General features: G+C 38.5%; 1 protein-coding gene across 1 annotated transcript in view; it reads right to left on the bottom strand.

The window, feature by feature from the left end:
* Window positions 1–25,592, bottom strand: part of TBC1D8B (TBC1 domain family member 8B) — a gene marked incomplete in the record, with an annotated part of 1,684,663 nt that overhangs the window by 918,810 nt on the left and 740,261 nt on the right. Inside the window, 1 exon segment of the mRNA XM_044057627.1 lies at window positions 6,007–6,232. Within this exon segment, the coding sequence (XP_043913562.1) occupies window positions 6,007–6,232 (226 nt within the window).

Below are 25,592 nucleotides of genomic sequence, written 5' to 3'. Positions count from 1 at the left end.
ATAGCATTCTACCTAATTCAAAAATGATGCCATGATATGAGAAAAAAACTCACTTCAACAACTGGCTTAGTTTTTGGTGTCAAAGGTGTCCAATATTTGTCTGCCTGGGAGAATATAATCAAAAGACCACACTACTTCACCAGGGATGGCCTAAACCTGTCCCCTCTAGAGTTTCGATTATTAGCAAACATTGTACACCCCACATAGTGCCCGTTTTACACAATGGCAAAGTAAAAAAAACTAACAGCATAACAAAACAAGCAAAAGAAAATATGAAGGTGTTAATGATCAATGCTAGAAGCCTAAACAAGCAATTCCACTCCCTACACCCCCTTCTCACCATGGAGGACACTGATGTCTGTGAAGTGACTGGGACATGGTTAAAATAGGGGGGAGCACTCCGGCTGTGCAGAACTATAAACACACGTCTAGACCAGCTATTGTGCAGGAAGGATAAAAGGTGGAGGTGGTCTCAATGTACATCCAGAAAAGACTCTCATCAAGGCTAGTAAAGCAGCATGATGCACTAGAGCTTTTACATATCCAAATAACCATCAGAAAGGTCCTGTACCATATATAAGCTAACTATAGAACTCCCTCCATGACAAAAGCCACAACACATCTACAAGAACTAGAATAACCCTATATTAAATCCAATACCATTTTCCTAGGTCATTTAAACTATCCAACTATAGACTGGGAAACCTACACCACCACTAGTGCACAAGCAGAGAGATTACTGGACTTTCTCAATATAAATTCCCCTGGAACAATTAGTCAGGGTACCTACTAGTTGGAATAATATCTTGGATCTTGTCCTAACTAATATGGGAGCATCTTACACCATCCTTTGTGTAGCTTTATCACGTGTTTAGTCTGACCACTAAGCAGACTCCTTCGAAATACTACAAACTAGAGATGCCTTCCATCCAAGGTACCCTTAGAAATTTCTTTAAGACAAACTACCTACTCCTACATGATACATTGCCAAACTTCAAATCCCCACGAAACCCAGTAAATTCCACTGGATATGCAGAAACGTACACCACCGCACTACTCAAGCATGCAAACAGCTGCACAGACACAGCTGTACTCCGCAAGAACATGTGCAGAGAAAACCCCAAAAATGAACCCACATGGTGGAACCATAATATTAACAAGCTTTATAATAAAATTAAAGAATTTTGGCCAAATGTAACAAAATCAAGTCCCAGAATGTTACATTTGTCACTGAAATAATCAACTAAGGAGCTTAATAAAATCCACCAAAGCCAAGTCTGAGGCTAAAATATCTTCCCAAGCCAAAGACCATCGCAAGGTACTGTTCTATTTTTAGTAGTAGTTATGTTTGTAATCTCAAACGTACAATGTAGCAATGGGCTTTTGCTGAATGCGAGTGATGTTACCTACACTGAGGTTGAAGATATAGCTAACCTACTAGCTCCTGTGCCAGGACTTCTGTTTGGCAACTACTTTTCTGAACTACAAGCCAGTACCAAAGGCCTCTGCCTGACTAAGCTTGCAGACAACTGAAAGCTAAAAGCAGTCACTGAATCCCCATATGACTTAGCCAACCTGCAAGGAGGATTCTCCCAAATAAATAACTAGTGTCAAAATCATGGACTGAAACTATATGCCAAAAAATACATTACTGTACCATTTGGAAAGTCAACTACCACATTGACAAACACGACCGTATGAGTTAATCCAGTTGTTTGAGACTTGGGATCTTATAAGGATACTGACCTAATGTTTGACCAACATGTGCCTATTGTTGCTAGAAAGTCCTTCTATATTTCACAGTTTACAAACAAAGGGATTGTGTTTATATCTAGGGATGTCATTGTCCCCTTTTACTCAGCCCTCATTAGGTCAGTTACTAAATATAACAACTCATTTAGCACGTAACTGTTCAGACACATGCAACAACTGAAACACTCACACATACCTTACTAAAATGATACAAGGCCTAAACAACAAGTTCTACATGGACGGGCTCAAAGTCCAGTTACTAAACTCTGTACCCTACAGACTGCCAAGAGGAGACCTGCATATGCCATAGAAGGCATCTTATGACTCATTACTGATGGATTTACTGCACATCAGCAAGTCAAATCGTATCAGAAATACCCTGTTTAGAGATCTAAACCTCTTCTGCAACATCAACAGAATGCTTTGGCGGGAGAGGTACATCTCGCAGAGAATACACTGCTGTGGGACAGACTCCCCCCATCCACATAAAACAAAGTTCATCTGTGGACATATTCAAGTGCAACTTAGATCTACAGATGAGAAACAGAAACTTCACCCCAGGACTACCCCCTGTACTATTAATGGACAGAAACTGTTCCTAAATGCTTTATCCCATGCATGGGTCCCCATAGGATAAGTAAGGCTAATCTGTAACCATAAGGGATATGTTATTTTGACCACAAAAAAAAAACTGGATAGACTTAAAATGGCCTACAAGGGCAGCTAGGCCAGTACTTGCTTATGAACCTAAGATGTATAGTAATACACTTATTATCCAACAACTAGCTAGATAACTAATTAAAAACAAGAAAATCAGCAAAATGAGCAGTGAGGCAAAAAAACACTTTTCCCAAAATAAAGAACAAAGAGAGACAAAAAATATACGACATCAGCAGTAACGTACTGTAAAAATCTTTTATAACTGCAATTTTCTCAGTAAAAGTACTTCGTTTTGGTTGGATGGAACCATATGCAAAAACACATTTCTAAGGCACAGGAGAGGACGCCAAGAATTGCGGAGCTCAGTAGAAATCAGCTATGTTGCCGGGAGCTTGATACTCCTTGTAAGGTCATCCACAGAAAACAGAACAGACGGGGCCAGACAAGAACAAAAAAAATTAGGCCAAATGATGGTTCCAAGAAATAAGGGGAGCAGTGCCAAGTCAAGTGTTATTCAACTCCAGGTTAATGGTGCAATTTACTAATAATTTGTTGACTGGGGTAGAGCACCAATCCCAATAATTTTTTTCAGGCTCAGCCCAAGATTATAAGAAAAGTACATGCATGGCAATATATGTAGAGAAAATACAAAAGATAATTCATAAGCACATGCCTGGTGGTCAGATAATTCACTTAGCCCAGTTGGGCTCAGATTTAAAAAAATGCAAGCAGCAGCTATATTGGCTCACAATTTGCAAAGTGAAGGGTAAGGATCACTTGCAATGCCTCTCAAGTGGAAGACAGGGCCAGCATAGAATAAGATGGAGAAGACCTTGAAAATGTAAACTGGCCCTTGGGCCACAGAATTTCACCTTACCGCTGGGGAAGGAGCCAAATGTCAAGAACGGGTTCTAAAGTGCAAACTCGACAGCTGGGATTACCTCTGCAGGTAGCTTTTGTTCTGTAACTAGACTTCTCCATAAGAGTGGAATATCTCATTTTTTAAACCTGCCCCTTGACAGGGAATTATCACAAACCACCACTGGCATGCCATGCCCTGAATCTGTATCAGTTGGTCACCTTACTGTGATTACAGATGCAGACATAAGAAGCCATTCTATTGTTTACATATATGGACGCTGCAGACATAAGAAGCCATTCTATTGTTTACATATATGGACAGCGCAGTGGTGCAGTTGTTGTGTTGTCGCCTCACGGGTTCTCTGGTTCGATTCTCAGCTGGGGTGCCTTCTGTGCAGAGTTTGTATATCCTCCTTGCGTCCGTGTGGATTTCCTCCCAAGTTACAAAGACATGCATCTAGAGCGTTTCTTTCTGGGCCTCCTCTGAAAATTTGTTTTGTTCCAAGTCAGACTATCCCAGTAAACAAATGTTAAATAAATAAAATAAATATATGCATCTAACATCTACTTGGAGAATTTTGGCATCATGCAGACAGTGGAAGTTGCGCACAACAGGCTACTGCTCACAGATTCTGTAGTTCTACTAGAAGACTTCAATGATCACATGAGGAACTATGCAGATATACTTTGCTGGATGTGCTACACTTACATGAACGTAAGCAGCCAACATGCTGTTCAATCACTGTATTTATGAAGGAACAACTGCATCTGCATTCTTATCACTTAAGTGGAGTAGTACGCCAATGTTGTTGTGTCGTTCGGCTTTTCCCGGTTAGGGGTCGCCACAGCGGAACTTCGGTCCGCTAATGATTGGCAGTAAATTTTTACGTGCTGGCTTGCCAGGCCTAACCCACAACTTTCAACGAAGGAACGCCCATTCACGCATGTCACCACACAGAAGACGCTCTGAGAATCGATAGGGCAACGTCTAACTGTGAGGCGACAATGCTACCGCAGCACCACCACCGCAAAAAGGTTGTATTTTGTCATTTCTCCTTCACAGACCCTAACTTCACAGCTCCATTTTTCTTCCACATCCCAAAGGCGTACTCTTCAGATTAACTGGTAACCCGTCAAACTGTCTACAGGAGGGCGACCCTATAATAGACTGGTGTCCCCTTTAGGATTGGTGTCTCTGCCTTGTACTAAGGAGTTTCAGGATAGGGTCCAGCCCCCATACAACAGAGAATAAAGCACATATCACTGAATGAATGAATAAAAGGGATGTCAAACAGCAGTTGAGATCTGGAAAATATCCATTTGAGGAAAGCGGGGAATGCTACATCTTTGCTGTCTGCCAATGTGTTGTTTGCTTGGACTCCCCTGCCTGGTCTTCAGTGTTTACTGCTGAGCATGCTCCAAATGAGAGGTCATAGTTCTCACTCAGAAAATTCTCTTCAAGCAAAAGGGAAGCAACATCAAGTGGATAAATTAGGTATTCCAAAGTCTTAGTCGCAAAGTCAAGGTAAAGGGCATCATAAAATAAGGGCAGTTGTGGGAACACTTATAAGAACAGCGGAATGTGGTACCAATAAAGAGAGCAGAAACAACATGAAGCTCAGAATTTACCTGTCAGTGAGTGTCCCAACTCCTCATGCATGTTCAAGATCCTTGGGTAGTTAACAAAAGGCTTAGAGAGTAGATTCACATGATGGATATTAAGTTATGTTGCAGGACTGACTCTCCTTAAAAAAAACGGAGGACCTTGTCAATCTAGCAAGATCTCCAGGGAGAAATTCTGCTTCTCCCGGATGGTCTGGGAACTGATCGAGGATACCCCTAAACACTTCCCACAGGAGGTGGACTAGGATACAACCCTCTGGGAGGAGGCTCCAAGTCAGAATTTAAATAAACTACAAACTAAAGTGGTTACTAGACTATCGATCATTTTAGCCTCAGAACACTTTCATAGACTGTTTCAAATCTTGTCACATCCTCAGCATACAATAGGGTAAGAAGGATAATGTGTTATTTCTCAAATCTTCTGAATTTTTTTTTCAGAAACATGCCATAATGAAAAAGTGGTTACTTCCATGTTTAGGATCAGTACCACAGATGCAGATTACAGAAAGTACAGCAAACATGTGAGTGATCTAGTAACATGAAGCAGCTCTTTTTCCTTTAGGGATGGAATTGTTGTAGTGGCTACTAGCAGAGACTATAAATATCAAATTAAATGACATGTATACACAGTATGAAAATACTGTGTCAATATATCCAGACAGAACTAGAAAACAAAAAGGGAAGGTGATCCTCCCAACTAAGCACTTCCCAGCCAGTTCTTATACTGCCCCAGGATATACAGCAATTTGGTGCCTTCATACATCCAAAACTTATCAAATGAAGAACACCAACAGCAGCTGGTAAGGACATATTTCAGTGAAAAAGATCACCATCTTTGTATCTTCAATAGTGGGGTGGCCTTCACAGCAAGGTTGTGGCAGCACTGCTGAGAAGTGAAAGCAGAGCCATTAGTTCTGTGAGTGGGGAACTGTGTGCACATGTTTGCAAAAAAATAATCCAAGTGCCTTAAGAAGATGAAAGCAAGCAGTACTGTCAGAAAACAAACCAAAGCAATTACAGGATAACACCGTAGCATGAAATTAATGAACTCTCTAATCACCTAAATTTAATGAATGACATCCAAAACAAATCACAAAGTACAGTACTCACCTTCTGATCCCAAGAGAAAGGAGTAAAAGCTAAGGAAGTTAGTACTAAGGTATAGCCACCCTTGGCATGGCACCCGTCCACTCCAGTAACTGCAAGAATAGTATGTCACCAACTTTTCTTCTTCAGGTAATCCAAACCATGTCTCAAACTTCATTAGGGTTTCTCGAAATTTATCAGGATCTTCTTCATGAAACAAGGAGTCCTTGGCTTCTTCTGCTATTAGCCCCTTACAAAAAAATAACAGCAATGCATAAGAAAGACTTTCTGAAATTATATACATGTATGCTTATAGGTTTCTTTAATGTTAGTCAGTCAATAACAAACTCCTGCTACCTGGGTAGTAGTTTTAAAACAGATTTCCCAAAGCCTCTGTTGCTGTATGAAATAACCCTTTTGATCAATTTTGAGAGGTACTGACATCCCATAATTTCATGCTTTATAACTTAGTATCCAGCTTATCAAGGAAATTACGGTTGCCTGGGGATTTCACGTACCACTTGCAGGATCACCTCCTGCACAAATTACATATAGAAAAGGGTAGAAAACTCAATACAAGAGAAATTATACAACTTGTATAATCACCATTTTCTTTCATGGTAGGCATACTGCTTCAGTAAATGTCAACATACATAATCTACCTACCAATATATGGACCAAATCAATGCACAAAGAAATGCTATTGGATTTCTACTGATATAACAATTTAACGTTAATCGTACAATAGTCCAACAGATGACTATATGACTAATTTAGCTGATGAAAACATTGAAATCATTTACTTTCCATAATGGCAGAACTGTATTGGCAAGTCTCAACTACATCACTTTTATGCAGACTGGCAGGACTTAAGTCAACCTGATAAAACTTTTCCAGATGACCTTAGCCCCCCCCCCCACCCCACCCCATAATGTAGTGCAGTTAAGGACCCACGCTCTAAATCTCCTATATCCAGTTAAAACAGCACACACAACAGGGCAAACTCACCCTGTCCCTTAACACCCAAACAACAATGGTGTCGACCAGGCCTGAGCTCGAGAAAGAAAGGTGGAGAAGATGACTCAGCTGAAACCACCAAACGCAGACATGTTATTACTCGAAGTACTTAACACAGATCTGTTATTGCACTAAGTGCTTAAAATTGATCCGTTATTACACCAAGTACTTAACTTTCAAATCTGTCATAAGGAGTTTCATCTCTGTCACCGATTAGATGGGAGTCAAAAGACTGGCTCCTTGGATGGCTCTCATGAAAGAATGGCCAGAATAATGGTAAACCTACATGAAGATCCAAACCTTGAGATCACGTCCAACTTTTAATGTCCTGTGAAAGTATTCAGCAACCCCATGTGGCAGCCAAAAACATAACAAAAGTATTTCTGAAGAAAGCCTATAAACTGACTACTCCTCTAACAGAATGAGCATTTACAAATTTTGCTAAAAGCCTGTCGTATTTCTGATACCATTTTATACATTGTGAAAGATTGGATACTTAGAAATTCAATTTCTTGGGGGGAGAAATGAAATGAAAGATTGTGAATGCTTTCTTACAGCGGTTTTCCTGTCCACATAAAATGTATGCTTCCAAGCAATCAACTAATTGATATAAGATTCAGTAACCATTTATGGTATAAAGGAAGGTCACATCCTCATGTTTATACTGTCTTTGCAAAAGATGAGTTATGGACACCTGGCAGACAAAAATTAGAGGAAATCCTCCTAGCTGAGCTAATATCATCTAGGAAGAGTTTTCCATGTGATCTATTTTAAATCTGAGGGATGCAGGCTAAAAGGGAGGTGGGAAGTGCTTTTCCAGACAAATAACAGCTCAAAAGTAGAAGCCAAAGTTTTGATGGGTGGCAACAATGAAAGGTGATCCTCAAAACTGTTTTTCAGATTGAGTGAAGCTAGAGAAATGGAAAAAACACCTTGATGAACATTCAATATGACTTCCAAATAGACTTTAACATAAGAAAAATTAAAGCCAGAGTCAAAACCCTTTTATAAATATTCCAAGATATTAGAAAGCGGAGCCAGGAATCAAGCCCCTTGCAGTTACCCATGAAGAAAAATGGGTATTTTCTACAAGCATTTCTTGTACCAGGTTTCTGGGGAAAATGTAAGCACCAGTAACACCTGCTTAGGTTATGACTGGTCTCTGGCATCATGGGAAAATGTAAGGATCAGTAATACATATTACACAAAGTGAAGGTGTAAGTGAGCCTTGCATAGGAAAGATTGATAGGAGATTTCTTTGGTAACTTATGGTTAAGCCAGAGCAGAGAACACCAAACCTGTTTAGGCCAAAAGGAATTTAAGATGATCTTCACTTTATCCATTACTGGCCTTTGCCTGAAGCTTGGGAATAAGAAGAAAGGGGGTAAAGCCTTAAAGAAATCCTAAAGTCCACTTCTGAACAAGTCCATCTCTAGGATAACCACCTAAGGGAGGAATAAAGGAAAATAAGGTACGGCATTTGAAGCTGGTTGGGGATGTAAACAGCCTGCAGGATGCCCCCCCCCCCCATGAAAAAAGAGGTTCAGTGCTATTAAATGACAGAAGTCACTTAAGGGGCAACAGACAGTAACCAAAATGATTGTGCTAGAGAACCGCCTCATCTAGGCATGCGAGATGCATTAAAAAAAGGAACAGGAGGCAAAAGCCTGTTGCTATACTGCCATGGCCTCCCAACAAAGGGATAGGAATCCTCCTCCCCAACTGTTTAGGTACCAAATCACTACTATGTTGTAGTATGGAAGGCAAACAGCATGGCTGCATGGATAGGCTTAAAAAGGGCCTTGTGGTCATTAGGTTCATAGGTATTTACTAGGCTATGAACCTAAAGAGGAGTCCTGGAACAGTTGTAAGAAGGATTGTTCTTATTTCTAGAATGCGGATTTGCAGATTGGCAACATGTATTGCCCATGTACCTAAGCTCCAAACTATGCCTACACACATTATCTAAAAAGACTTAGAAGGGTCTGGCAAGAAAGACAAACTCCAAAACACCATGAAAGTGTGTTCATTTTCTGAATATTCTGAGCTTAGCATCTAAAGTATTTGTGAGCTGGTCCCACTGAACTTTCAGGGTCCACTGATGAAACTACACTTAAAGAATGGCATGAGCCATGATGAAAAAAGAGGGATACAATGAGATCCAGTGCTTGAAGACAAATCTATAAACTGCATGGACATCAGCTGGGATTTTAAGTTGTTCAACCATTCTTCCTACGGACTGGAACAGTTTACGAAGTGACTCTTGAGGCAATTAGGACTGCTAGGTATCAGATACTCAAGGCAAGCAAAACCCCTGGAACTCTGCAGCATGAAGAGAGATTACAGTCATCTGCAAATCTGGTAAGCCATAGATCCGCATTTACAGTACTGAGTCAGAAAAATACAACTCCCTGTGGTACCGAAACCAGCTTAATTTTTAAGGCCATGAAACATATTTCTGACTTTTAAAATGGTTGAAGAATACCAAACTTAGAATAAAACAAAAAAACAACAAAAAAAAAAGACAGATGCAATCCTTCAGGAACACTTTATATGTACAAAGATTTTAGCACTTTCATCAGTGGTAACTCTGACTTCATCAGAATAACAATTTCAAAATCACTCACTTTTTATACATTAAATTCAGTCACATGTCCATAATTAAAACTACCCTTCCCAATTTTAAAGAAATATTGCATCCTCTTTTTTGTAAGACACAATGAACACAATGTGTATTTAATGGTTAGAAATACTTTGCATCTTATATAAAAAAATCTCAATAAACTCATTCATTATAATACTGCACAGTTTTAAAAAACAGTTCTGATTTCAGTTTCAGTACACTACTGATAGATATGGTCTCATTGAGGCTTGCGGGGGGGGGGGGGGTACCTGCATTGTACTTTATTTGCCATCTTAACTCTGTATATTCCAAGTACATGTCTGCAGGTCCCCCTCTTGGTCCCATATCCACTTTGTCAACTGCTGTAAATTTAAAACTGTGTGAGGGGAATTTCTGAATGTGCCTCACTACTGCATTCTTGTCATACCCTCTGGATATGTCGTACTGATGTTGAGATATTCTTTTCCTGAACATACCCTTTGTTTTCCCTATATAAAAATTCAAACATTCCTGACAGACCACTAAATAAACTATATCAGAGCTGTAACAGTGGAACTTGTGTTGTATTTTTACTAATTCCCCAGTTCCAATTCTGACTTCTGTTCCTTCTTAAATGTACCCGCATTGTGGACAACACCCACACTTGTGCATCCTATCGTCTGCTGCCCCTCTGTCACTTTTTTCAAGTAAAGACTTAAAGCACATGTCCTTTTTATAAACAATGCCATTCCCTATTTTCTAAAATAGGTCCATGTCCACTCTGAAAATGTTCTAGTTGTGTCTAATAATGGTACTTACGTCATAAAAGCTGAGATTATAAGGTATAATGAAGGCTCTCTGAAACCTGTTGGTACTAGAAGTCTCAATTGCATTTCCTATTCCACCCCTCGGTATGTTGTCAATACAGCCTAAAAGTGGTGCAAAAGTAACTTCTTTCCTTTTATGTTTAACCTCTTCTACTGTTTGGTCCATTAAGGTACTGAGATATCCCCTCTTTTCCAGCATAGTCCTTAATGCATCACATTCCTTAGAAAAGGTGACCTCACTGCTGACCATGAGTGCTAACCTAACATATTGTCCCTTAACTAGGGACTTGTTTTGGTCGAGAGGGTGTCCACTAATAAAGTGGAGTAAGGAATTTGAGTACGTCAGCTTCATATAAATCAAATTTCAAATTTCTTTTGGTCCCTGTTTTTAGAAATGGACACACACCTAGATAATGTATGCACTCACTACTGGTTTCCATCGTAAATTTGAGGAAACTAGTACTGTCATTTATATATTGGAAAAAATTGTCAAGTCTATCTAGTGAAGCCTTCCAAAAAATTATAATGTCGTCCAAAAAATGACCATACATACAACAGTAGTTTGCAAACTCAGAATTAAACACTTTTTCCTTCTCTCATCAGGCCAGGACTATGTTGGCAAAAACTGGGGCACATGCTGCCCCCAATAGCCACTCCATTTCTCTGTTTAAACAACTGATTTTCAAAAACCAAGAAGTTGTTCTCAAGGACGGCTTTTGTCAAGGCCCTGATAGTATGCATCTTGGAATGGCTGAAATTTGAGTTCCCACAAAGAAAGTAATAAAACATTTAAACCCCCTCCTCATGAGGTATTACTGAAAACAAGTCTATCACATCTATTGTGACAAAAATTAAGTCTTCAGAGTAAATCCGACATATCGAGAGGAGATGACAAGCACTAGCAAGGCACATTCAGAAATTCTCCTCACACAGTTCTAAATTTACAGCAGTTGACAAAGTGGATATGGGACCAAGAGGGGGACCTGCAGACATATACTTGGAATATAAAGAGTTAAGATAGCAAATAAAGTACAATGCCTAGGTACCCCCCCCCCAGCCTCAAAGAAAGGGGTGGTCATGTCTGCTTCAGCAAACCTTTTTTTATAAAGGTCACATAAGCGGTGGATAGTGGTCATTTAGTTCATCCACATATCTGCATTTCGCCAAAGCTTTTGACACTACACCCCATGCTGGCATTGTAAGTAAATCTAAAAGACCCAAGATAAACCCTTATGTGGTTAGATTGCAAACTGGCAGAAAGATAAGACCCACATAATTAACGTCGCTACTGCCACATCAGAAAATAAATCCAGGATCCCGGCAGTAACCTTAGAGAACTCTACTTTCAATCCAGATATACTAGTCATCACTGAATCCTGGCTCACACAAGACATAAAGGGAAATGAAAGCTTACCTCCTGGATAGAATAGTCTAAGGCTAGAGAAGACTCATAAAAAAGTAGGTGGGCAAAACTTAATTTAAGCATCTCCTGACAACCACTAAGCCCACCCTCATGTCATAATGCCAAAATATTTAAATCCTCTCTCAAAAACAACATCCACAAGAACCTATGCATAAACAGGTATCTACATACTCCCTGGTAATAAACACTGCTGAATAACTCCTCTCCTGGTCATCAATCTCTCTCTCAGGAAACCATAATACTTGGACACAAATATTGACTGGCAAACCATAGATAATGAAAACCTTCCAAATACAATAAAATTATATTTACCAAACATCTCCACTCTTACTAGATACACCACATTCAATCAATAGGAATTACATCCTTGTAAACAAACCTGACAAAATAAACTATGCCAATATGATTCCTGACACATTTAATGACAACCTATCAATTCTTGCAATAAAAGAATACATTAATGACCAAAACACATTGCTATAACCTCACTCACATTCTCTCCACCTTCAGTAAAGACACTTTCATTACAAACTTAACATTAATAAACTGGGGAATGCTAAACACAAATTGACAAATAAGCATTAACACTGTTTAACACAGCATTTCTAAAAGTACTAAATGAGGCTGCACCCATAAGGACAATAAGAATTAAATCAAACTCTGCTCCCAGTCTAACAAAGCAAACTAAACAGCTGATGAAAAACAGGGATAAAGCATGGAGAACATGGAAAAAAATGTCAATACTGATACTACAAAACAAAAGTATGATCAACTTAAAACTACTATTAAGACCAAACTCCTGTCTGCAAAACAAAAAATACTTTAGAAAATTACAAGCAGCAAAAAAAAAAAAAATAAATAAAAAGACATTCTAGTTCATCAAGAAACTACATCTAGCACACGTCCCAACTTAGCCCCAAAACAAATGTACTAGGAGACTCCATTTCTAACCAATTTAACTCATACTTTGTATATTCTATTAAATCTCTGTTAAGCCCACAACTTTCTACAACTAGTATAACACTTCAGAAGCTACAGCTCATTTCCAAGCTCTCGATCAACCCATCTGAAACTCCACTATCAGAAAACTACTTAAAACTTTTGACACTTACCATCCCTGCCCCTGACAATTTACCAGCTGAATACATAACAGCTGCAGATGCTTTAGCATACCCTGCGCCCCTGACAATTTACCAGCTGAATACATAACAGTTGCAAATGCTTTAGCATACCCTGTTGTCCATCTCAATAAACTGGTCCATCAAGGAAAGCTATGTTCCCACTCTGTGGAATAAATCTTACATATGGTGAAAACTCCACTGACCTGTCCAATTACAGGCCAATAGGCATCATATATGTTCTGTCTAAAATACTTCTACTGTATACAATCCCAAGTTCTCATCTACATTACTGAAAGCTCACTACCTTCCCCTACTCAGTATAGCTTCCATCATCATCACAGCAGCACCACTGCACCACTAAGCAACATTACAGCAGTAAATCAAAGAAGAAAAAACACAAACCTTCTCTTCAATCTTCCTTGATCTGTCCAAAGCCTTCGGCATGGTGTCACACCAAAAATTACTACGGAAGATGTTTTCTTTAGGCTTTGATAAACTGACTATCCTGGTTCAACAGTTACCTCTCAAACAGACAGCAAGCTGTAAAGTGGCAAAACACTGCCTCTTCCTTTCGCCCATTAACTGTGGAAGTCTTTCAAGGCTCTAAATTAGATCTACTACTTTTTAATATACTCATTAATGACCTGCATTTAGCAATCAAACAAGCAATCATCCAATATGCAGTGGACTCCACAATTATCTGCTCTGTCAAAACACGGTTAAACTACAACAGAGCACCCAAGTAGCTCTCTCTCAGACTGACACTTGCTGACTCGCAGCTCCTTCTAAACTCACCCAAAATCCAAACTTATCTTACTCGTCCTATACAACTATCAAACCAAAAAACATTCTTTTTCACTTCTATTATTAAACAATACCAATTGTTGTTGTTGTGTCTTTCGGCTTTTCCCGGTTAGGGGTCGCCACAGTGGAACTCCGGTCCGCTAATGATTGGCAGTAGATTTTTACGTGCCGAGTTGCTAGCCCTGACGCACAACCTTCAACGAAGGTACACCCATTCATGCATGTCTCCACACAGAAGACGCTCTAGCTGAGAATCAAACAGGACAACGTCTTAATAGTAACTACTGCAAAATTGTTAGTGGTTACCATGGAAGAAAACCAAAACTTATAACACAACATAGAACTCCACAGCTGTAAAGAAGATTCATCAAAAAACTGGGAGCCCTCTAGAGCCAAACTCTACCTATCAGAGTAAGCTATGATAAGCACTGCCTCATTTCTTCTTATCACTACTCTCGTATACCCAGCCTAATATTCATCAATTTACATTCCAATCAACACTCTTTACTTGGCTAGTGTTATAATAAAAAAATCCAAAATTTACTGCCAAAAATCATTATAGGATACATCACTGTCTTGCCCTAAAGCAACTTTAATGGCTGGAATTAAGGCACTATTTAACCTGCTCACAACTTGTGACAACACAAGTTCATACATGACTGATAAAATGCAGAAGTCAAAATATTCTCAATCTACAACCCCAAAAAATTACAACGCTCTTCTGACAAAATGTTGTAAACTGTAACCAAATCAAACATTGACAGAGGACTCTCTATACTACTCCCCTCTCTCTAAAACCTGCAATTTCATACCTTTTTCTAGAATATTCGAAAACACTAAGTCTTCCAAACTATACTAGCCTTTCTCTCAACCTCTTTTCCTGGCCCTCACTGATCACTACATAGCCTTCTCGACCCACTAAATGGCTCCCATACTCCTCCTGCTATAATCACAATCTGGACTACTGCTTCCTTGTACTTCAAAGAGCCTCCTATACATATTGCCAGCCTCACCATTTACAAAGTCTTCTACCATAAATCTTTCTACCAAACCATCATAAATAATTGGTTTTCATTTTTTTTGTCCTTAAATGTAGCATTGTATAGCATTTTTATTCTACTGTATACTATTTCCATATCAGGTTTAAAAAATATAACTGTGACCAATTTATATTGACCTGAAATGTATTTATACTTACTGTCTGAAATGCATTATCTACTGCTTCACTGTTTAATCATTTTATTGAGGAGCTTTTCTCCCCGGGCCTCCACTGAAAAGGGACAGCTTGTCTAACCAGTCAAACCAACCCGGCAAACAAATGCAATAAACAGATTAATACATTTTGATATGGACTTTGTCTAGCATGTTCTGTCCCCCTAGTGGGTAAGCTTTTGTTCTAGGAGAACTGTCACTTACTGGGTCCAAGAATCTAGGGCATACCCACCTTTTGAGGTGTAGTTATGTTTTAAGGGTAGTTCAGAGAGTACCTTTCGAAATCTACGATGGTGCTCTGGGGACATGGAGAGTGTCTTATAAAATTGATAATTTGTCTTGCCCTTCATCTACAATGGCTTTTAGTTACCAAAAGGTCGAATTCCCTCCTATGTACTCTTATTTTTAAACTACTAAGTGCCTACTGCATATCTTTGAGACGGGACACCCAACACAATTAAGAGACCTGCAATCTCTTAGAGATTTCAAAAAAAGCCCTCTCCAAACACTTGCACAAGGAAGCTTGAGTGGAAGTGCTTTAGGAACAAGGGTTAACCTCATCATTTGCTGTCAAACAGCATGTCACCTCCAGCAGGACAGTCACCATAAAATGTTAGACAGTAACAGCATGTCACCTCCAGCATGACAGTCTTTTCCTGTATCCCTACATGTTTTTTCTGCTTGTTTCCTGGAATGTTGATATTCAACATTTACTTTATGTATCTATTATAAAGTAAATGTTGAATATCAACATTCCAGGAAACAAGCAGAAAAAAACATGTAGGAATACAGGAAAAGACAGTCATGCTGGAGGTGGCATGCTGTTACTGTCTAACATTTTATGGTGACTGTCCTGCTGGAGGTATTATGCTGTTTGACATCAAATGATCTGTTCGATTCTCAGAGCGTCTTCTGTGCTGCGACATGCGTGAACGGGCATTCCTTCGTTGAAGGTTGTGCATTAGGCCCGGCAAGCCAGCATGTAAAACTCTACTGCCAATCATTAGCGGACCGGAGTTCCGCTGTGGCGACCCCTAACAGGGAAAAGCCGAAAGACACAAACAAACTTTATGTATCTATTATAAACAACTTTAGTTTTATTGTTAACTGCATCTCTGCAATGTTTTGCTGATAAAAAATGTTGTGAAAAGCAGAAGGATCTACAACAAGCATATGCTGGATTCAAGACCCTTTAAAAACATTTGATTTTGCATGTATTCATATGTATTGTATGCTTCTTAAATATTTATGATGTCTGCTTTTGTTTCTGTGCAATTGTGTTGTACCTGAAAAGGGTCTTTCTACATAATCTCTGTAATCAACATTACAATTGATGTTAACCACACCACACCACAAGGAGTTATCACAGACACCAGTGAAAACAAATGTCTGACACACTGAGCGGAAGATCTGGAAGGTTTTCTTTAAAAGAAGGGACAGTAGAAGCATCTTGGAAGAAATCTGTGTGCAGTGTCTCTCTTAACCAAAGAGGGTCAAACACATCAAAATCAGATTCATACAGACCAAGTTCAATTACAAACCATGATCAATACGGGTTTATGTCTATAACAGCTATGAGAATGCCCAAGGTGCTGCCAAAACTACTAGATATGGGGTTTTGTGAAGGGAGGCAAGCATTTAACATTAATAAAACAATGATGCTCCAGAGAGAAGCACAGTGTGAAATGATGCTGCTGCTATGCTTGATGGGTCTTGATGCAGACAAAGCATATGACAGAGTCAGCTGGGATTTCATCAGCAATTCACTGGTAGCATGTATGCTCCCTGGTAGAACAGGGTTAATTAGGAGGATATATAAAGGGCCATCAGTAAGAATTAGGGGGGGGGGCAGTGTTCCTGTCTGATGAGCTGTATTTGAACAAACAAACCAGGCAGGGGTGTCCTCTTTTCTCCCTCTATTTGCTTTACACATAGAGCCACTGGCAAATAAAATGAGGGACTGTCAAATTCAAGCATATAATTGTAATGGTAACCAAGAAAAATTAGCCTCACTTGCAGATTATATTATTTTGAACTTAAATCCAGAAAAGGACATTTCATTGCTGCAGAATATTTTTCAGGCTTTTTCCATAATATAAAATAAATGAAAATAAAACAAAGACTAGTACTGTAAACTATAGTCTTATACCTGAATTAGTTCAACAATCCCCACATTCATGAGGACATAAGATGAAGTTTTTCAGTGTAGAGATTAAAAAGGACTATTATGACATCTTAGGATATGTGGGAAAAGACTAAATAAAATGATAAACATTTGAGAGGTTGGACACCTGACTACGGATACAGATAATATACTACAAGCGATGAAAATGTTTCTAGTCTCTTTTGCATTATACACAAAAACAGGCACATGTTTATCACAGAGAGGAAACATTGTGAGCCATAATTAATAAAAACCTGAAAGAATTTATTTGGAAGGGAAACTGGGCAAGATTGTTTCTCCCCATAGAAGATGGTGGTTTAGGAAAACCTAGATTGAAAGGATGCTTCAGATTTACACAGTTATGGCTCACGTACACAACACAAGCAGAAGATTATAAATCAAAGTGGCAAGAATAGGACTTCGGTTGTAGGCCAGTGAGGAAAACAACTACCGTACATATTTATATAAAGCAGCAGAATGCATTTTTAAGAACTCATCCAATAGGGAAATGGAGAAATGAGATTTTACCAACAGGGATCACTACAAGTAGGGACATAGAAAATAGGCAGGAGGGGGGTGGAATTTACTAGAGAAGTTTTAGACAAGAACATTTTGGGAGCAAATAGCTAGGGAGGGAAAGGTAATACACAGTGAAAGGCCAGGAAGAAGTTTGGACTATGAGTCTCCAACATGCACTGATAACAGGGTACAGGCAAACAGATAGGAAAAGGCGTATTAAATAAAAAAAAAAAAAAACACCTCTGGCTGACTTTTTAGTTGAGTCTAGAACAAACATTGTTGTTAAAAAAGGGACAATTAATAGGGCATATAAAATCATTCAAGATAACAATAAGAATAAATCAGAAGAGGTTAATATTGACTAAGAAATAAGAATGAAAGGCAGTATACAAAGGAACACAGTGGGCTGGCATTTGTATGACTCCCAAATATGCAACAAGGTCTAGAAAGTTTAGGATTTTTGCATGAAGTGTCCGCGTAGGTATTTTATACACTAAACACACTTCGGAGAATATTTCCTCAGGTACACAGCAAATACTGGAGATGTAACAGGAAAGAAAGGGTAACTGGGAACATGTTTTTTGGGAATGTAACGAGTTGTAAGATTTTAAAAATTCCCTGCAGACTACATTGTCAGAAATGATGGGACAGTAACTAAGGAAATTAAGGAATACAGAAACTGAATTTCCTAGACATAGTAAAGCCTTATGTTTAACATTACTGGCTGCCAAAAAAGTAACTGCTAGAAAATGGAAATCAAAATCTAAACCAACCATAACTGAAACACTGAATGATGTAAAGGAGATGAAAATAAATGGAGGGAGGAAGGAGCAGACTACATATAAATAAATGGAATTTGTGGGAACAATACCTGTAAAATAAGATTCAAGTAGAAGGAGGAGTGACATTTCAGGGAAATCGAGACTTAAGCAATTTACGTAATGTTGAAGTGAATGACAACAGTTAAAGAAAATATATGCATAATGCATGAAATGTACATCTACCCATGTCGTCACTCAATGTACGTGAAATTAATAAAAAAGTGTTTAAAATGGGGACAACTTGTTTTTTTTAGAGTTTATTTATACCTACTGACATTTGTTTACCAAGTCCGATTTGGTGAGTTAATCATTTTCAACGGAGGCCCAAAAAGAAAACTCCCTCCACAATGCAAGACTATATAATTACACAGACATTTGATAAGGCATATAGGCTATTAATGAACAACACTTTATACAATTTAAACGCAAGATCTAAAATCTACATTTTACTAACATATTCACGAACATATATTAGTATTTTTATTTTATATATATATCATTTACATACACCAACATACATATGTATGCATATTTTTAGAAAAGGTGGGGTAAAAGGGAGTGACCTACTTAGGTGAGTGGGTTGAAAAAGTAGTGGGAGAGAGAGGTTGACTGGTTTTATAGGAAGAAGTTAAATTTATATTAACCTGGTGTTGAACATGAGTATAGACAAGAAATATTTAGGTGGTCTTTTAGGAAGATTTTGAAGGAGTGGAGGTTTTGGAGCAACCTCTTTCTCTCACTATCTTTTCAACCCAATCTCCTAACTAGCTCACTCTCTCTCTTACCTTTTCACTTTCCAAAGATTCAGCAATGGGCAATGACACAAACTTTTGTCCTACAGATTGGTATGGTATGTAGATTGATAGAAGGTTATGGTATTTGATCACAATGTTCGGTTAGGGATGTAGTTAGGGAGAGATTGCTTAAAAAAGGGCAGCTATAAATGCTGTGGATATTTTTGAAAATGGTTAGTTGTGTGTAACGCTGGTGAGGTAATTCTAGCCGTTTTAGGGATTTGATTGCTGCATAGTGTTGAGCACAGAAAGTTGTATTTGCTGCAAATATGGCTACTTTATTATAATATCGTTCAAGTGTGTTTTTTGTAATGCCTGGAGGTTTGTTAGAATGGCGCTACCACAGAGAAGGGAGGGGGAAAAGGCAAACAGCAGCTAGTGTGCTTTCAGTTTATTCAGTGATGATTTTTTTTTTTTGTTCTTTATAACATACCAATTTTTTTGTGCGTTTTCGGCATCAAGGCTTAGACGTGCGGGTGGAATTTAAGCTTATTGTCAATTATCATACTCAATACTTATGTAGTGGAAGTAACTTCTATAGTGCACTGTTAAGGGAGTAAATTTTAAATCTTTTTTTTTCATGCAAGAGAGACTTTGGGAAATAAAGTAAAAGTTTAGTTTCCTTTTGTGTTTAGCAGGAGTTGAAACTGTTGGACCAATTTTTCTGTACAAGTAAATGCTTCTTGTGTTATATGGTGGAGATGTGCTGCTTTACTGGATGAGCATAAAAGTGTTGGGTTGTCCTCAATAAGGCTTGTATTGTGGATGTATGCAGTGTATTGGTGAGGATATTAAAGAGAAGACGTCCAAATGCAAAGTCTTGTGGTACTCCTGTAATAACAGGGAGGAAGGGTGAAATGCCATCTGACAAGAACCAATTCAGGGTGATAAGCCTATAGGGTTGACATCTGAAGGATGAGTGTAGTATGGCAGACCATTTCAAAGGCTTTTAAGAGGTCTAAAAATAAGGCAGATGCTAGTTTGCCACCGTCTCTGGCTTTACTGACAGTTTCTATGAACAGTAGAAGAGCAGTATTGGTGCTATATGCAGAACGAAAACCATGCTGGGTGGGGGACAGAAGCTTTTCATCTGTAAGGTATTTTAACAGCTGTTTATGAATATATTTTTCCAGTAATCTGGGAGATGATTGTTATGGGTCTAAACTTTGACATTTCTCTGAAAGAACCCCCTTTATGTAACGGGATGATAGAGGACCTTTTCCATTAGGAAAGGACAAATGACAATTGGATGGATGCTGATTAGAACTGAAATTGGGCAGTTGTCACTTCCTGCTGCTATTTTTACATATTCACTTTGGATGTTATCTGCAGCCATAGGACATATTTATAGTTTCTTTAGGAATTATTTTATACAAGACGTATGCACAGGTTTTAAGTTAAGGGTGGATGTATTGTTTTGTGGAAGGTGGATGTGGCTGGAGGTGTTGGTGGGGAAATTTTTACTGAGGGAAGCTATGCTACCTGTGAAGAACTTATTCAAATGTGTGGCAGTTTCAAATGGAGTTTTGCTGGATAATGGGTTTGGGTTTTGTTGACAGGGATGCATTTGTTTTTCACTCAAGACCAGATTTTTTTTGTGATTGGACTTGTTACTGTATTAAATGCTAAAGTGCAATGCATTTTTGTTAGCTTTTTTTTTTAAACAGGTTATGCAGTTCTCTAAATTGTTGGCAGTTTTGTGTTTTTGCACTTATTCTAGGCTATGTCTCCATCTTGAACTCAGCCAAACTGAGAGGTTTGCTTTTACTCTTTTTAATCTTGATGGAGCTAGGCTGTTTAGAAAAATGTTAAATTTGCTTACTACTTCATCTAGGGGGTGGGATATTTAGAATACTCCAGTTAACAAATGTCAGTGACGCATTGAATATAAAGATTACAAATCAACTTATGCATCTGTTGTGTAGGAGGGTAACTTAATTTTCTTAGCAAAGTTGGGGAAGTGCTCACTTAAGGAGTTTGTGAGTGCCTGCAGTAGTAAATGGGGTAGGGTCTGATACAAGGATCCAATCTAATGTGGTATTTTTCCCTACACAAATAGGTGCATTGTTAAATTATTTGAGTCCAAATATGTTAATGCTGTTTGTGGGGGAACTGGTAAGTAAGGCTGAGCCAACTGATACTTCTTTCGGCTTTTCCCGGTTAGGGGTCGCCACAGTGGATCACCTGTCTGCTCATGACTGGCAATGGAGTTTTACGGTGTCGAGTTGTCAGCCCAGCGTCTAACCTTCCATGGAAGGCACACACACACACGCCTAGGGCCAATTTAGAGTGTCCAATCCACCTACAGCATGTCTTTGGGATGTGGGAGGAAACTGGAGCACCCGGAAGAAACCCACTCTACCACAGGAAGGACATGCAGACTACACACAGAAGGCACCCCAGCCGAGGATCGAACCGGAGAACCTCTTGCTGTGAGGCGAAAACGCTAACCGCTGCACCACCGTGGCCACCCAGCCAATTGATACAGATATCCCCCTAAAAGTATCTCCTCAGTAGTTATCCACTGTACTATGTCTTCCATTACATCTATATTGTCACCTAGAAGGATGTAGATGGTGCTAATGCACATTTATTTGTGTTTATTAAGTTGCAGAAAGGAGATTAGAATCTCTGTCAAGTTGAATTTTGGAACTGGGTCTCTATACGATGAGATTTGATAATGGTTAGGAAATAGTAGGGCTACACCTCCTCCTTTCTTATTTATGCGATCATTGTGGATAATGTTGCATCCAGCTGGGCTAATTTTAGAATAATTTAAACTTTGTTTTAACCAAGCTTCAGTTAAAGCTAAGATATCTGGCTTGTTATAGGCTACCTAGGCATATATGTCAGAGATTTTATTTATGATACTTCCAACATTAATGGTGACAAACTTTAGATCTTTGGTACGAGGAGCTGGTAGGGTTTTGGTTGGGGATGGGTGGTGTTACTTGTTGGGTGGGACCATTGGGAGGTGGCTCCAAGATTGGAGTGAATATTGTCATCTAAAACGATATTATTACAGTGACAGATTATGTAAAAACCTTTTTTTGGTACTGATTTTAAGTATAGTTTAGATATGGTTGCTTTGAGGTTTAGAATTCTGAATACAAGTTTGGGGCATCATTGAATAAAAATGAAGCAATGACATGATGTAAAGACTTGGACTTATGAGTCATTGGCTGTGGACATGTTGGGGAGTTACTATACCTTATATAGTATTGGTAGAAAGTCGGATATGTAATTATTGTAAGAAAGATGGTGTTAAAGGGCAGAAGGAGCATACTATTGGTGGATTGTGATGCAGTGGTAGTTAAGTGATAGCATGTAAGACAGGTAAACAGTATCTAGGGTAAGAAATACATAGTTTATGTGCATTCTTAGGGAATTTACATCCAGTAAACTTCTAGGAGTAGACAAGACGTTATATGGTGATGTATCTTGAGGATTTAGTTATGGTGGAGTTGCTTTTACTGGTGTGTTAAAGTAGGGGGAGTTAAGAGAGTAAATTTAGTTGCAGTTGGGGTGGGTGGGAATTGAGGGTAGGGCAAGGGAGCAAAGACAGCCTGTGTGTAGTGAGGGTGAATGGAGTGGGTTATACCCTCCTAAACCTGAGCATATAAAATGACCATCTGTAATGGAGCTAACCTTGCCAGGGGGCTCCCAAACTGGATAGAAATGTAAGCTGTATGCTTGGTGAGCAAGCCGTGCTCAAAGAGGGAAATAAAGGGAACTTATTTGATCAAATGTAGTATAATAGTATTCAATTAATTTGGTAATTTTGATTTTAAATACTTTCAACCATGTTCTGCTGTTGTGAGAAACTTAACAGAAATGTACCATAACTACCAATGCTATTGCAGTAGCTAGTCAGGCAGTAACACTATTTGCTGGATATAAAGTTTTGGTTTTCTTTAGAAGATAAAGTATATATATATAGCTTGTCTGTGGCAACTTGTTTACATTCTTTTAAGTTTGATCTGTGGCAGTGTTGCGTTTCCATCATGGGGTCCTGGGTACACACGGTCTAAAAGACTGAGAGAATAAAAATACAAACAAGTGTACGGAACTACTGAACTAATGTAGGAAGCATAACAAGGAAGAAAATAAGTCAAGGGGTTAAGAGGCAAGAGAAAATAGTTAAAGATGTGCGGGCTGGAGAGGGAGTTAAGTAGTTTATAGGGACAGATACATGCATAGCAATTCGTCTATTACTATTAGCTTAGCAATGAATGATGAGGTATAATGGTGGTAGATACTATGTTGTGGAAAGTGGTGAGACTTGTTAGATGACCGCATGTAATAAGTCCTTATTCACTAACCTTAATAACATGAGCAAAGCAATTATATTCAAACTGCAGTGTAGCACTAGACAGCAATAACTGGGGAATGAATATATCAATCTGGGTAGCCCGCAACAAGCCAGATATAAGTTCATTACAGCAGCAAAAAAATAAACATAATTGGTAATTTAGCAGTATGAAATACTAACATTGCCACTCATTTATGGTAGTTCTACTAAAGTCAAAAAGGTCCTCAATATTCAAAATTCAGCTAGTTCTACTCAAATACTACTCTTATGGTTTTCCAGTTCAATACTCATGATATTCAGCACTCTCCACAAACATCTCCTTGCTAGAGCTTTCACAGCCCTTTGGGAGCAATCTTATCAACACCAAGTAAAAAGCATCCTACCTAGCAATGTTACCATGACTGTAATGACATCTAGATTTGCCTCTAACAAAAATCAGCCAACAAACCAGACTCAACAATGACAATTTCAATCAACTGCTGAAGCTCAATCATTATCAGCGTCTTCGCACTGGTTAATTCTAAACCATTAATTCAGGTGAGTATTATTAATATACTGCAGACAAGCTAACACAAAACTCTTAGCTAATGGATGCTTATATACAATAATTACTTTAGAACTAAATATATACTTGCTGCACTATCAATGCTTTCATGCTTTATATCGCAAGCATACCGCAGGCATACAAATGTACAGGTTTTAGCTATGGGATGTTTAAACACAAGCATTTCCAAAGAACTAAACACATTTTTGGAGTTATTGTCACACTATGTATTTACTCTATAGTGCCCATCAAATAAAGAATCATTTGAGAACTTCAAGACACCGCATATCACAGAGCACTTGGCTGTGAGTGATTTAAAACCCAAGGAAAAGGTACACAAATAATTTTACACTTCAGTGAGTGCAGTAGCATATAAAACAACAATTTACATCAGACTACAAGGCAGTTCTTAAAATAACTGGCACAGCCACCAAGCTGAATGGGATGTTTGCTCAGTTTGTAAAATGATAATTGAGTGTTCATGTGTAAAAGTCTTTGGGTATGATTTATGTGAAACAAGGTCTACTGGTTATGTTGGAGTGCTACATCTAGCCAAAAATGTGGACACAATTAGCATAAAGTCACCATACTGAACATAAAACTCCCACTGTCAGCAAGACTATAGACTCAGAAAAATTCAGAAGACATATGCAACAGAATTATACAAAAATGGAATCATACCACGCATTTTACTGTGAGATGACAGTACTGCAAAACATCTTCAAATGTTTATTGTGAACAAATGGCAAAAACTAGCCTATCCAAAATACATGCAAGCCTCAGTTATCTACTTATTTGATTACAGGGAAAGTCCAAATGGGCATAAATTCCATTTTCAGCTTTCTTGCATTACCCACATCCATGTCTGAGTTACTGCTATCACATAACGACGTTATTTAAAAAACAGAATTTCTTACCTTTTAAAATAATTTCATTGCACACAAACATGTTTCTTGTTTCATCTCTTCTCACATTTGGGTGACTAGTGCTGTACTGCATTGCACATGTTTATTATACACTTGGGCACCTGCACAGTCCATTAGCTATCACTTTCCTTTTTAACTGAAATCAGCTGTGCCAGTGCATCCAACTGATTATATTAGGATAATTGCTCACTCCTGATATTCTCTAAATGAGTTTTAAGAAGATGTATTTTGTTTTCACTGATCATTGCTGTTTTACAGTGTGTGTGTGAGTACAATTTTTTTTTTTTTTTTTATCTTCTATTCAACTTTTTTTCGAGTTTTTCCACTTAGAGGCCTGCAATATACAGTGCTTACAGTTTTTGTTTTAGTAACTATGGACAGAGAGATTTGTTTCATTTTCCAGACAGACTTTTTTTCTTATGAGGAATGTTCAGTTTACAGTGGGCATGCAAACTTTTGTATCCAATGTACATGACTTTGGATAGTAAGAAGCTTTTATTACATAAACAATTTTATATGGTACA

The sequence above is a fragment of the Protopterus annectens genome, chromosome 15.part0 (assembly GCF_019279795.1).
Source record: "Protopterus annectens isolate FY-2018-M chromosome 15.part0, PAN1.0, whole genome shotgun sequence".
Lineage (NCBI taxonomy): Eukaryota > Metazoa > Chordata > Ceratodontiformes > Protopteridae > Protopterus > Protopterus annectens.
This window is presented reverse-complemented; position numbering and strand designations above follow the sequence as displayed.